The 13,409-nt window shown below is 44.0% G+C and overlaps 2 protein-coding genes across 2 annotated transcripts in view; one reads left to right on the top strand and one right to left on the bottom strand.

Moving 5' to 3' along the window:
* Positions 1-5,620, top strand: part of agap1 (ArfGAP with GTPase domain, ankyrin repeat and PH domain 1) — a 90,751-nt gene extending 85,131 nt beyond the window's left edge. Inside the window, 2 exon segments of the mRNA XM_018661316.2 lie at positions 131-386; positions 613-5,620. Coding sequence (XP_018516832.1) covers positions 131-386; positions 613-822 — 466 coding nt within the window. The 3' untranslated portion in view covers positions 823-5,620.
* Positions 5,621-8,604: 2,984 nt separating this feature from the next.
* On the bottom strand, positions 8,605-12,236 carry gbx2 (gastrulation brain homeobox 2). Its single transcript, XM_018661320.1, has 2 exons — positions 11,286-12,236; positions 8,605-10,358 (listed from the first exon to the last, which is right to left on the bottom strand). The coding sequence occupies exons 1-2, from the start codon at positions 11,803-11,805 to the stop codon at positions 9,808-9,810; spliced, it is 1,071 nt and encodes a 356-aa protein (XP_018516836.1). The 5' UTR covers positions 11,806-12,236; the 3' UTR covers positions 8,605-9,807.
* Between the last annotated feature and the right edge of the window lie 1,173 nt (positions 12,237-13,409).

The following is a 13,409-nucleotide window of genomic DNA, read 5'->3' as shown; positions in this document are numbered from 1 at the left end:
TATTATTATTCTGGAGACCACTCTGAATAAAAGTCACAGGTTTCTCTGGGACAGTGAAAGTTGTATTGAAGGAATACACCTGAATACCATACCTTTTTTAAACTGTCCGTCCCTGTGCTTTGTCTGTCAGGGAGGAGAGGGAGCGCTGGATCCGGGCGAAGTACGAGCAGCGTCTGTTCCTGGCGTCGCTGCCCTGCACCGACCTCTCTCTGGGCCAGCAGCTGCTGAGGGCGACGGCCGAGGAGGACCTGCGCGCCGTCGTCCTGCTGCTCGCACACGGGTCGCGGCAGCAGGTCAACGAGACCTGCGGCGAGGGAGACGGACGCAACGCGCTGCACCTCGCCAGCCGCAAGGGCAACGTGGTCATCACACAGCTCCTCATCTGGGTAAGAGGAGAGTTCCAGCTCTGTTACTCTGAGGGGCGATGGAGCTGGACTGAACGTAAAGTAACTTAAAGGATTACTTTGACATGTGGTGAAGAAAGTAATATAGTTACTTATATAGTTTGTTCATTCAAACAACAGGGCTCCGTGATGGTGTTTTCTGAGAGTAATCTGTGAAGAGTAATAGATTACAGTTTGTCCAACCAGTCTGATTTCTCTCTCTCTGCAGTACGGCGTGGATCTGATGGCGAGGGACGCCCACGGTAACAGTGCGATGGCGTACGCCCGCCAGGCCAACAGTCAGGAGTGCGTGGACACGCTGGCTCAGTACGGCTGCCCCGACGAGCGCTTCCCGCTCATGGCCACGCCCAACCTGTCGCGCCGCAACACCAACCGCAACAACAGCTGCAGCAGCGTTGGGAGCACCGCGCTCATATGACCGCCACACCTAACCACGGGGCTTGGACGCCCCGACCTGGGAGAATCCTGAACTTTTATTTTGGGAACCACTACCTGTTGTGACTCTTTAAGCCCCGCCCACCTCACCTGACAACCGCCACTGCCCTGACGGCTCGTTAAGACTGATTAAAACTGACCAGTGGTGAAGCTGCCTACATGTGTCTGTTTGGGAGAGCCCTCAAGGGGGGGGACCCAAAGCATGCTGGGAAATGTGGTCCACAATCAAGAGACATCAACGGCTCATTAGAGAGCTTTTTGGGAAATAATCACATGACTCGTGACGGCCAATAAGGGCACAGTCTGAAGCTCTACGGACATCATACCTCATCACTCACTAACCTAACACTAACACGGCCAGTTCCCGCTCAAACTCCTCAAAGGACTCGTCCAGCATCACTCTGCTTTTTTTACCCAGCGGCCAATCAGAATCCACGCCCTCCTTCCCGCCAAAAACATATCGTCTTCTGTCTGAGATAAAGAAAACTGTGAGATGAAAATATCACGAGTCAACGTAGCCACAAACACTCAAAGGCACCAGATCATCGTCTTCACCTCTGTGTTTTGTTTGATGAACTCTCCTGCCTTTACACGTCTTTTTTTTAATGTGAAAAATATCTCGATGTAAAACTTTTAAACAGCTATCAGATCAATTCTTAGAGGTAAAAAAAGTGATAGATCGCATGTCCTAGACACTTTTCTTTTGCTTTTTTAATTTTAATTTAAGGCATTTTCCTGGATTGTGTATATTGTATCTCGATGTGCATTGCTGGACCAATGGTTGAAAATGTCAACACGGGGAAGGGGATTTTACATTTGTTTGTTTTCGGGTGTATAAAGTCATTAAGTGTACAGAAGCTCTTGCCAGGCTCAGGGACCGGAGACTGTCGATCATCAACGCCCCGTCGTCTTTTCCCTCTGAGTCCTTACACCAGGAGTTCAGGGTTAACTTGGTTTTACTTTAGTCACTTCAGGATTTAACACCAACAACAGACTTTGTAGTTCATTTTTTTGGGCATTTTTGCTTAAAAATTGACCTAAAAGATAAATCAAAATGGCTTCGTATTAATTTCCTGTTGATCAAGTCCATACATTTTTCTTATGACAAAAAACGTCCCTGAACTGACTGAATTGAGAGCATCTTAAACCTGAACCTGTTTTACATCCTGGTTCGAACAACATTTGATTTAAACAGTCCCTGAACTTTTATCGTTATAACTCGTAAAAATGGAAAAGACAAGGAAGCAGCTAAGAAGCAAACAGTCACACGGAGCAAAAAGGGAATCAATCTGCTTCTTCTCGATCAGGTGTTTTGTCTTTAAATCTGTGAGTTCGGTTTAAAGAGGAGACGAGAGGAGACGAGCTACTTCACGTTTAAACTCTCCTGTAAATGTGTGAATTTAGATATGAAAACTGAAAACTCACAATTTGGTCACAAAAATAATGTTTGTGTGTGTAAAGATTTATCTGTGAGAACTTTTGACTGAGATCGCAGCAAATCCCTCATCATCACCCTCTCATGTGTCTCGTCCAATCAGACAGTCTGCCTGATCTGCTCAGCGAATCACAAAGAAGGGCTTCTTCTTCTTCTTCTTCTTCTTGACTTTGAACCTTTTACTTGTAAATAACCTCCTCTCTCTCTCTGTCACTTTCAACAGTGACGTCATGTAAATTAGAGAAACAGGAGATGTACTTACTGTATTGTCGGTATGTCAGGTTGCGGAGTGGAAGTGATTTATTCTAATGTGAGACAAAAAAAAACAAAAAAACAAAAAAAAACACACATCCGCATTGACTGAATGTTGAGTGTTTAGGCTCAGTGTTTTGTGCTGATCCATCCAGGGCAGGAGGTTCTGCAGGTAACCAGGCATCTGAACCAGTGGTCCCCAACCTGGAAATCAGTCCCCCAAGGTAAATTTGAAACATGATCTTCTTGCTGTATGTAAGCAGGCGTTTATCAATATTACATTCAGATTTTTTGTCTTTTTCGTTCCAGATGAGACAGTTAAAAGCTCAGGAAAGCTACAGCCCCTAACCCTAGACCAGTCCAGTCCAGTCTGAAACAAGCTCAAGTCCAGGCAGGTTTGAGATCCAGTCACGAGTCCAGATACAATAAGGTTTGAGTCGATAACTTGTCCAAATGTAAACAAGTCAATGTTGAGTTTAAATTGACAGACTGAGTCCAAATATTCATGAGACAAAGTCAAAATGGTGCCTATCAGATATTCCTCATACTGTTTCCTTACTTCTGTGCATGGTAAAAGTCAACTTTGATAGAACCTCAGTCACTCAGTAAACCTTTATATACCTGCACCTGTGAACTGACGGACTCTGATCGGACACTAAGACAAAGTTCAAACTGCTCAGATGTTCAGGGCTGCATTCTCTGCTGGTAGATCACTGGATGATTTCCCCTCATACACAGTACACTTAGACATCAGGGTTAGGCGTCCATCTTTAGAGCTTAGAAAAGGTTGGGGACCTCCGGTTTGAAGATCCACTTGAATGAATCGTGAATGTTGCAAGTTAATTTCAGGTGTTGTCACAAAGAAAGACAAACCTTTCTCACCCTGGTGACATTGACTGAGTTTTTTTAGTAGCTGGATGTGAAACGTGTCGACTGAACGCTGTCTGATCAGGATTGTCGTGATAGAAGCTCCTTAACCCCGACGCTGTTTGATGATTTTTACTTTCAACACTATGCTGAGCATCAGCTGCTCGTCTCTTCATCTTCGTCCTCCTCACTGTTTCGTCCTCAGATTTTAACGTAGAGGTTTCTGCTTAGGCTGAGGAGCTGCTCTCAACTCGACTGTGTATCCAAGCAATATTCATAACACATCAGCCGCTGTCGCATCGTAACTTCACACACTGATGTTGCTGCAATATTTCCATTAAACCACAAACACTCTGCCTGTTTGTTGAAGTGTATGAAACACAAACACTAAATGTTCCTCCTTATGCCTTTTTCGTTAACACACCTGCCTTTACGTCCCTGATATCGTCCAACATTTTTCCTTTATGTGCCACGCCCCGTTTCCCCTACAAGCCACCTCAAAGATGGCGGCGGATCTCCCATAAATACTAACCCAATGGGCTGAACTCGTTTTGAAGTGTTTTATTTTGTGTTTTTATATTCGACTCGTCCCAGTGTCTGTCCTGATCTGGGACAGAATAACAGGACAAAGACGTCCTTTTTATTTATGACAGAAATGCACTAAATCTGATTCAGTCCGTCTTAACCCCAACTCTTTCCACTACAACTTTTTTTTCTTACGATGGCGTTTTTCTAAGCGGTGGCAGTTTCCTCTCAATTGATTTATGCTCTTAAAGCGTCAAAGTACACAGGAGCAGAGAATGATAATATTTCAGGCACCGTGGGATTTTAGCTCACTAGCAAACATTTCCCCATAAAATTCCATTAAACTACTTTGTGTTTTCATTCTGAAAAAATGGAAAATATCTTTGCAGTAGTAGCATTATGTAATACAACCTTTTTTTCTTTACTGCTAAGACATAAACACCTAGCATCTGTTAGCTAAACTCAGCTAACACAAAGTTTTGTGGACTGTTTCTCTTGTTTTAATAGGGTCAATAATATGAAACCAGTCTGTTTACTTAGTCTCATTGCAGCAGAGAAAACTGAATAAACTGTTTTTAACTGCTGACATCTGTCACTGAAGCTAACAGCAGCTAGCTTAAAAACACTTAGCATAGTATAGTTTCAGCTTGAGAGCAAACTTAACTACTTTCCTCTGAAGTTGTTGTTTCCGTAAACATGAAATCAAGTACGAAAAAGTGGAAAATGTTTAGAGACTAGAAACATCCTGTGAAGCTACAACCGCAGCTAGCCTCCGTTCGCTGAGTTTAGCTAACGGAAGGTGCACAATAATGCGCTTGCTGAATCTACTTCAGTACATCCTCTCTCTCCGCTATGTTTTTTGTTTTTTATTTGGTCGTTTTAGCATTAGCTAACATTTTCTCTAAAGTGATTTGTACTCTTGGGAATCCTGTTAATTTAATCTCATCGCAGCAGAGAAAACTCGTTAGCATGGTTGCAGTCAAACTTTACTACTGTCCCCTACTGCCCTTTGTTTTTCGCAACATGAAACCAAACATGACAGGAAATGTTTGGAAACGTTACAAGAATAACATCCTGTGAAGCTCCAGTTGCAGTTAGCGTCTGTTAGCTAACGGACAGTAGCGTGGCGCAGTATATATTTAGCGTTGTTAGCTTTAGATTAGAACGACTGAAGCTGCCTGCTTGTAAATAAATCACGTCTGTTTCTGAAGACGCTGGGAAAACGAGGAAACTGCGTCAGCGCTAACAGCGCAGCTCGTCACCGTCCTCGCCACCTCACCTGTACATAGACTTCAAACAACAAAACGAAGAAAAAAAATGACTCCGTATGGTCAACGTTTGGTTTGTCTGGTTGTGTTACCTCATGTAGCCTTTACCCCCTAAGCTCCACCCATCAGGGCTGCCCATGACATTATTTATAAACTCACCTACCGAGGAAGACTCCGCCCGTTCAAACCTACGTTTTTGTATATTTTTCTCCGACCTCTCCAGTCCATCCATGTTTTATTATTATTGTTATGATTTATCATCCAGACACATTATTGTTCCTTATTGTCATTCTAATTATTATTATTATTATTATTATTGTATTGAGTTTTGTTGGCTGTACAGTACCGTTGTTGAAAAATTTTACCTAATACAGAGTCTTCTACTGTAATGTGTCTCTTTTCAATAAAGACAAGAATAATGCTTCTTAATATAACCTCATGTGTTTGTGTTTTTCTTGATTTAAAATGTCCCCTTTGGGTTTTCCACTCAGGTAAGTGCAACGTACCTTAAAGATTTTGTCTAATTTTTTTCTGATTTCTACAGTGAAAGTATTTTCTCAGGATTCCTTCATCCTGCCGCTGTCACTGACTGTGGTAAGTGTGTGTGTCCAGGTTGTGTTTGCTGTTGTGTGTTAATTAGATAACACCCTGCTAATCCCCGGCTAAGCCCTGTGTTTAACAGGAAGGCCTGTGTGCGTCTGGTCCTGAGTCCAGAGGCAGCAGATGTTAAATATCTGCTGTTAAAAAGGAAAAAACACAAAGTTAAATCTTTGTGGAGTCAAGAATGTGTGATTTTTGAATTGGAGTTTTGAATGAGAAAATCCTCTTTATTTATTAATGAGGGATGATGTGCAGCTAAAGGCCTCCACCCTGACTCAAAGTGAGGACGCTGACCTCAAACACTCCACATGATTTTGGACTTTTAATTATTTTTGAATGCAGACCTCTGTGCATATATCATCTCCTCTTTGACGCTTTATCCCTCAGACAGCCCAGGAGACCACCACAGAAGAAGACGGCGACACACCGAGTGGTTTTTTGGCCTCCTCCGTCGCCGTGGCTCCGTCAGGATTAATCAGCAGGAGTTCATCTGAAGCTCGGGTAGGTTTGCTGTTAATTTAGGGAGGGGGAGGAGGGGGAGGCTGCAAGCTGCAGAGAAGAGCCTCGGCCTCGGCTGATCCCCCCGGGTCTCATTTATCAGCCGACTGCGACGGCCCGGCTTGATTACAATTTGCAAAAAAATTCATTTAGAGCAGCACAGATTGGCTGCTGTCAGTTCAGGCTGCAGGTTAACACCACAGTAAATAAAAAAAACGTTCAACTCAGGTCCAAGAAAAACATGTGACTGATCTGTGGTGATGTGACCTCAGTCTGAGCAGGAGCCACAGTCCATTAAAAAACCTCAGTTACTGAGGTTTAAGGCAAAAGAAAAAAAAGAGATTAATTATATTGTTTGCTGTGTTTAGACAGATCTCAGAGGTGACAATTTTGTTGCAAAAATTGTTGAAATTGAGGCAGATATTCTCATTTTAATGGCTCAAATTCCAAAAATATTGGATCCTACATTTCCCATAATGCAACTGGATAGCACCTTTAATTAGACTCAGACTTTCTGTTGTAAATTTGCCCAAAATAGGAGAGATAAGTGGTTATTTTCTCAGTGTCTGAGAACCAACCATGACCAGTAAACTCATTTTAATGTGTAAAATTGGTGGAATGTCCCTTTAAATTTCCTCAGTCAACACTTCTTTAAAAAATAAGATTTAAAAATGTCGTCCTCTTCTTCCTACAACTGTTTCATGTGATTCACGTTGTAAAGTTATTTTAAATGTGTGTGAAATTTTAAATTCAGGTGACTTATTTACAGCTGAGGAGAGCCAGGAAATGCTGGTGAATTCAATAATCAATTATTTTAATGATTTTTACTCGATAAAATGTCAAACTTTAATTTTTTAAAATGTCGATGAAAAGTTCCCAGAACACGAGCTGGGATTTTCAGGTTTCTTGTTTTGTTTCAACATCATCCAGAAAAAAATAAACTGTTAATTTACTTTTATTTTAAAAGAAAAAAACAATCAATTGATTAATTAAGAAGCTGCTGATTAATTTTCTGTCCATCAACTCATCGAATAAACTTTACTAAAAGCATCTTTTTAAAAGGTTAAATTCAGGTTTAAAATCAATTCTGTCCTGTCTCCGCTGCAGTGACGTCACGTCGCGTGTAGCTGACGTCTGTCATCACGCGCACCTGTGTCGCCAGCGTCTTAACGGCTGCTGCTGCTGTAAACAAACAAAACGGACGAAATGTGTGATTTTATCGCCACAGGTGAGGATTTTTCTTCACTTTAAACCTTTTAAACATCTGAAATGTTCAATTTCGAGGCGACACGTGCCCACAGAACAGTTTAACGAGTGAAACGTGGTCTGAAAACAGACGGAACGTCCCGGTAATTACCCGGCTTGTTCGACCTCAGGTGGGTTTTTACCGGAGTTGAGTTGAGGCGTGATTCGGGTGTTTAAGGTTTTATTTTTTTTGTGACTATGAATTTTTTCTGAGCTCAGAGTGTGTGTGTGTGTGTGTCTGTGTGTCTGTCTGTCTGCAGGTTCGTCACCTCACCTGGTGTCAGGTGACCCACAGGTGTCGCTGTTTGGCTGACGTCAGAGGCCGCTGGAGCAGGTAGATTGTTGCTTTAATTTGTCACTGGTTCCTAATGATTTGAAATAAATAAATAAAGTGCTGATCATTATAACTGGTTCTGTTTCAGCTTCAAGACCGGAAGGAGCAACACGTCATCTGTCTGCACCTGGGTCCAGCACGAGCCAGATAATAAAGGTATTTATCATATTTAATTTATATTTATCGTCGTGTTTAGGTCTGAGTTGACTCCTCAGTTCTCCTAAACGCTGATGGATATAATGTGGGCAGTTAAAGCTGAAGCAGCTCCGTCAATAAAAACCTCACATTTTAAAACAAATTTAACCAAAATCACATTATATCTGTTTTAAATTTAAACATCTGAAAATAAACTAAAATATGTTCTGATTTTACTCTTCTTCTTTTAAATCCTCTTCATCCTGCCTTTTCTGTTAAATTGACACATTAAATACAAATCAAACAGTATTCATTATTTCTGATAAACATTATGGAGCTTTAGAAGTTAGAAAACAGAAGATAAATTCAGGTCATTCTTGTTTTTCTTCATTTATCGATGCAGTTTTGAGGATTTGTGGCCTTTTAAAGAATCCGGCCTTCAAAATAAAACGACACAAACTGGACTCTTATTTGTTAAAGCGACATATTGCCGTGTTGTGAACCTGTCATCGTTTATATTCATTTTAATTGGACGTTTTTTATGAATTAGTTTTTAATTAAGAATGTGAGAATAAAGTGAATCCGGAGACGGTGCAGCTGTTAACATCTGGTCACGGTTCATCTTTTAATTCACACTTGTATATCTTCAGAGGAATGTTAGTTACTTTTGCACAATTTTATATAAATAAATTAGCAGCGTCACTTTGTCCAAAAAAAGAAACGAAACGAAAAGAAAAGGAAGCAGAACAGTTTGATCCAAAGAGCAGAGAGAGGGAGAGGTTCAGGTCTTCAGTAGCACAGACACGAGGTTCGTAAAAACCCAAAGAACAAATGTTTTCAAACCACGGTGATGTCCTCAGTTTGGTCCCGAGTGTATTTACATGTGGCGGGAAGGAGGAAGCAACATGTCTCTGTGTCTTCATCGCGTCCTCCTCCTCCTCAGCCGCGCGTCTTTACGCACAGTTTTTTGGTGTCGCTCAAAAAAAAGATGAGATTTGATTCGAACACTGCAGAGAAACGCGCAGCTTCACGAGTCACTCAGTCTCGTGTTGAGGCTTTAATTTAGTATTTTTTCAAAACTTCCTGTGAAGAGTGAGGCCCTGAAATCATCTTTTGAAAAAACAAATCTGTTAAATTTCAGACGGGCTCTGGAATCCAAACGTCATTTTCACTGGTTTAAACCAAACTCCGTTAAGAAAAGGTGGAATTTTATAAAAACCACTGCTGCACTTTAACTAATTACACTGTCAGAGTCAAACATGTGATTAAAGGCTCTGTTAATGTGACCTGTCAGAAACGTCCGTGTCAGTAATTGAAACCAAACTCCGTGGGGAAAAAGTTGGATTTTCAAACCTTTTTTTCAAGACTCAGAAATGATATTAAAATATCTGTAAATACGACTTTTTAAAAACGGCTTCATTTAATACGAATCAGCTGATTTTATATTTTAATTTTATGATTTGATTTTAGTTTATTTCCAATAAAACTAAACCGAATTCAAGTCTAATGAAAATCTAATGGAGTTCGGTAAATGTTTTTTTTTTTCGTCTCAAACTCGGGTTTTTCGTCCACTACAGAAACACGACCATCAGTTACTGTTAGAATGAACCTACACAGTCAGATTCTGCTGTAAAACAACAACTGTGCTTTTTAAATCTGCTTTCTGTGAAGTAGAAAACGCAGCGCGGAGGTTTGCTGATGCTCTGAGCTGCAGGAAATAAACCACTTTTATTTCATCTCGTCTGAAAGCGTCAACACGGGATTCAGTCACCGGAAAGCGGCTCATTGTCTCGCGCTGCTCTTCTTCTTCTACGGTCTGGCCTGCTCCATCTGCTGGTGCTGACTCCTTATTGCGAAGCGGCTCACGTGCACCGGGATCGGGACCACTATTTTGGGGTTCCGGGACGGCTCCCCGGACTTGTTGTTGACGTTCCCGGCTTTGACCCGTTTCCACTTGGCGCGCCGGTTCTGGAACCAGATCTTCACCTGCACCTCGCTCAGCTTCAGCGCATGCGCGATCTGGGAGCGCTCGGTCAGCGACAGGTACTTTTTGCAGTGGAACTCTTTCTCCAGCTCCAGCAGCTGCTCGCTGGTGAACGCCGTCCGCCGCCGCCGGTTCTTGCCGCCTCCGCCGCCGCTCCCCGCGCCGCCGCCGCCTCCGGAGCCTCCGCCGCCGCCTCCGGAGCCGTGCAGGTGCGCGCCGTCGTCCAGACCCGCGCCGCCGCCGTCGCCGTCCTCCTTATGACACATGGAGGTGAGGTTGTCATCAGAGCTGTAGTCCAGGTCGCTGTCCATGGAGAAACTCTCGTCCTTCCGGCCGCACTCGTCCTCCTTGGAGTCTTCTTTACTGAGTGTTCTGACTGGGAGGAAGCAGAGACGCGTTAGAGTCCGCGGCACAAAACCACAAACTTTATTAACACATGACAGTAAAAATCTAAAACACACGGTGAGTTTAAAGTCATCTGCTCTGAAAGGTTTCTCTTTATTTGATTTAGAATGAACTGTCCTCATAATGAGATCTGTTTAACAAGAGAATTATCTCAGTGAAGAAAGTCTGAACATGATTCTGGTTTTAAACAGAAACTCTTTCATTTTGATCAAATGTTTGTAAATTGAATCCAGCGCGAGGGAGTGAGTTAAAGGGGGGGCTCGTGCTGTCCCGTGTCAATATCCATCATCAGATCAGTGTTTGGATCAGAGCAGAGAGCACGCGCTCTGCAGGGATTTTTATTTTTCACGCGTAATTACGCACGGCGCGTCTCCACGCGGCCTTTTCCTCTGTCTCCTCTGCTGTGAGTCCGCGTGAGACACGGAACTGCTGCGGACTCTCACAAACACCAGACTCAGAAAGAAACTGATGTTTGAATAAAACACGAAGAAGAAATAAATGAAGGAAAGAGGAACGTTTCTGTTCGGCAGGTGAAGAAACAGGAAGTGACAGGAGAACAAACCGCGGCCTGCGGCTCAGACCTTCATCAGCCTCGATTATTTTTCCAGATAAAAACTCAGTTTGTAGATTTGATCAGACTGAAGCAGGAAAATAAACAAACATTAAAAAATCAAATGTCATACTTTGAATCATTTAAATTGGTTTGAAGTGTCTCTGGTTTGTTTCCATTTCTCTTTAAAACATGAACAGAAATGTTCACTGACGGACTGTGACAAGTAAAACATTTCAACAAGAACGTGAAGCAGAGAAATGAAACCTGAACCTCCAGAGTCTCCGGTTCTCTCCCCCTGACCCTCCTCTCTGAACCCGGGCTCAGGAGGCTGAGGAAGCCGCCTACCTGTGGCCGTCTGCACCGCCGTGTCCGCGTCGTGGAAACCCTGCAGCGCCGCGTCCTTCCCCGGCAGGAAACCCTTCCCGTCCTCCGCCTCCAGCCGCAGCTCCTGAGCCTTGTCGAAGACCGCGTGCAGCGCCTGTGCGGAGCCGAACTTCCGGGCCGCGTCCTGGTGCTGCTGGGACGGGGAGAAGCCGCCGGGCAGCGACGCCATGAGCGTGGAGGTGAGCGCCATGCCCTGCGTCAGGCCCTGCGCCAGGCTGGAGCAGAAGCCGCTCTGCAGGCCGGGGATCTGCGGGTGCGGGTGGTGTCCGGCAGGGAGAGCCTGCTGCAGGGCCGGGGGGGGCGGGGGCGGCGGCTGGAGCACCACCGACCGGTACGGCATGAACATCGGGTAGCCAGTGTACACGAAGTGTCCCGGGCTGGGCTGCGGGGGCCCCCCGATCAGAGAGTCGATGCTGAAGGCGGTGGTGCTTCCGAGTGGCCGCTGCATCACCATGAAGGACGGACTGAACGCTGCGCTCATATGAACGACCGCTGGAGCTCGGAGGAGACCGGAGAGGAGGCGCTGCGGGCGGCCGCGGACACAGGACGGAGCCCGGGAGGAGCCGCGGGAGTCACCGCCTCAGAGAGGAGCGCGGAGTTCAGAGCAGCGATAATCCGAGTAAAGAGAACCATTCCATTGGAGCAGCAGAGGACGGAGAGTCACCGAGAGAACACAGAAGAAAAACCAACTCTTCTTCTTCCTCCTTTCAGGATTTTCCCCCAAAAATATTGACCCATAAACGCCGCACGGCTCCGCTCTGCGCCGCTCCGCTGACGCACCGCGCGCACTCTGGAGAAACCTGCGCTGCTCCACTTCAACTTGACCGGACACCGACTCCTCAGCAGCGGACTCTTCTCCCTCACTCCCCCGCTGTGTGTGAGTGTGTGTGTGTGTGTGTTCCCGCTCAGCGCGCGTCCACAGCTCTTTTGGATTTAAATTGCGCTCCCCTCTGTTTAATTGCGCTGTCTGCTCCGCGAGAGCGCCGCCCCACTCGCCGCGCTCCAGCCCCTGATTGGTCAAAGGGGGGATGACGTGTTCGACCTGGATGAGAGCCAATTACACAGACCGGGACCACGAGCCGTTTAAGAATGAGAAAACACATCACTGTCAATAATAAGCTGAATATATCCAGTAAATAAAGAGAGTGAGGGTTTAACTCCATCTCTGTCTGAGGAGAATCTACAAACACGAGTTTATTCATTTCTGATTAAAAAACAGGAGAAATCAGAAAAATCCAGGAAACATTTTCACATCTGTTGGATTGTGAGCGTCCAGTCGATCTGAGCTGCACAGACACTGATCCAACACCTGGAGAGAACATGAATCTGCTGCGACTTTAAATCAGTCGCAGCCTCTGAAATGTTGCTAACACAACAAATTAACCAACCACATCTACACACAATACAAACGACTATCAGTCACATCAAATATTAATGAAGCACATTCAGAACATCAGGTTGTTTAGTGCTGACAGTCTTACTGTAAATGTAATAAAATGTAACTCCATGCTAAAGTTAGCATCGCGATGTTTATGATGAGCGTCGTTACTTCTGAGCTCAGAATGATTCCACAGTTTCTCCGACAGCTCAAACACAGCTTTTCATTAAAATTTTTATTTCCATTTTTAAAATTTTTAACAAAGATTTAATTTCTGACAGCGCCCCCTGCTGGGTGAGTTTTCTGCGATCGATGAGCGACGTCTTTTCATCTCGTGTTTTTGTGTCGAAATGTCTGACACCTGCGATGCCATCAGGTTTTAAAAATCCTCGCAGTGTGTTTGAGCTCACAAGGACAAACAGATAAAGGTTCACAGAGGAAAAAAAGAGAAATCAGAAAAACGTTAGTGTCATCGACAGAATGAAAACATGAAGCAGGAACATAAAGACAGGTTTACAGAGAAAAGAAAGATTTGGACAGCTTATTATTTATTTATTGAATCAAAGTGGATGAAAATAATAAATAAAAATCAGCTGAGCAGGTTTTTAAAACAGGATTTTATTGATGTGAAGAAAACTTGAACAAAACAAACTCAGTTATCAGCAGATTTATCTTCAGTGACGTGAGTGAAAAGAGTTTAGATGCAG

The sequence above is a fragment of the Lates calcarifer genome, linkage group LG7_2, assembly GCF_001640805.2.
Source record: "Lates calcarifer isolate ASB-BC8 linkage group LG7_2, TLL_Latcal_v3, whole genome shotgun sequence".
NCBI classification, from domain to species: Eukaryota; Metazoa; Chordata; class Actinopteri; family Centropomidae; genus Lates; species Lates calcarifer.
The sequence above is the reverse complement of the archived record's forward strand: the minus strand, read 5'-3'. Positions and strand labels throughout refer to the sequence as shown.

What these genes read in the sequence shown, in the direction of transcription:
- gbx2 (XM_018661320.1), bottom strand. Translation starts at nt 11,805, where the DNA reads ATGAGCGCAGCGTTCAGTCCGTCCTTCATGGTGATGCAGCGGCCACTC. An exon ending in GGCGGTGCAGACGGCCACAG is followed by an intron (nt 10,359 to 11,285) that starts GTAGGCGGCTTC and finishes GCTTCCTCCCAG; the next exon opens with TCAGAACACTCAGTAAAGAA.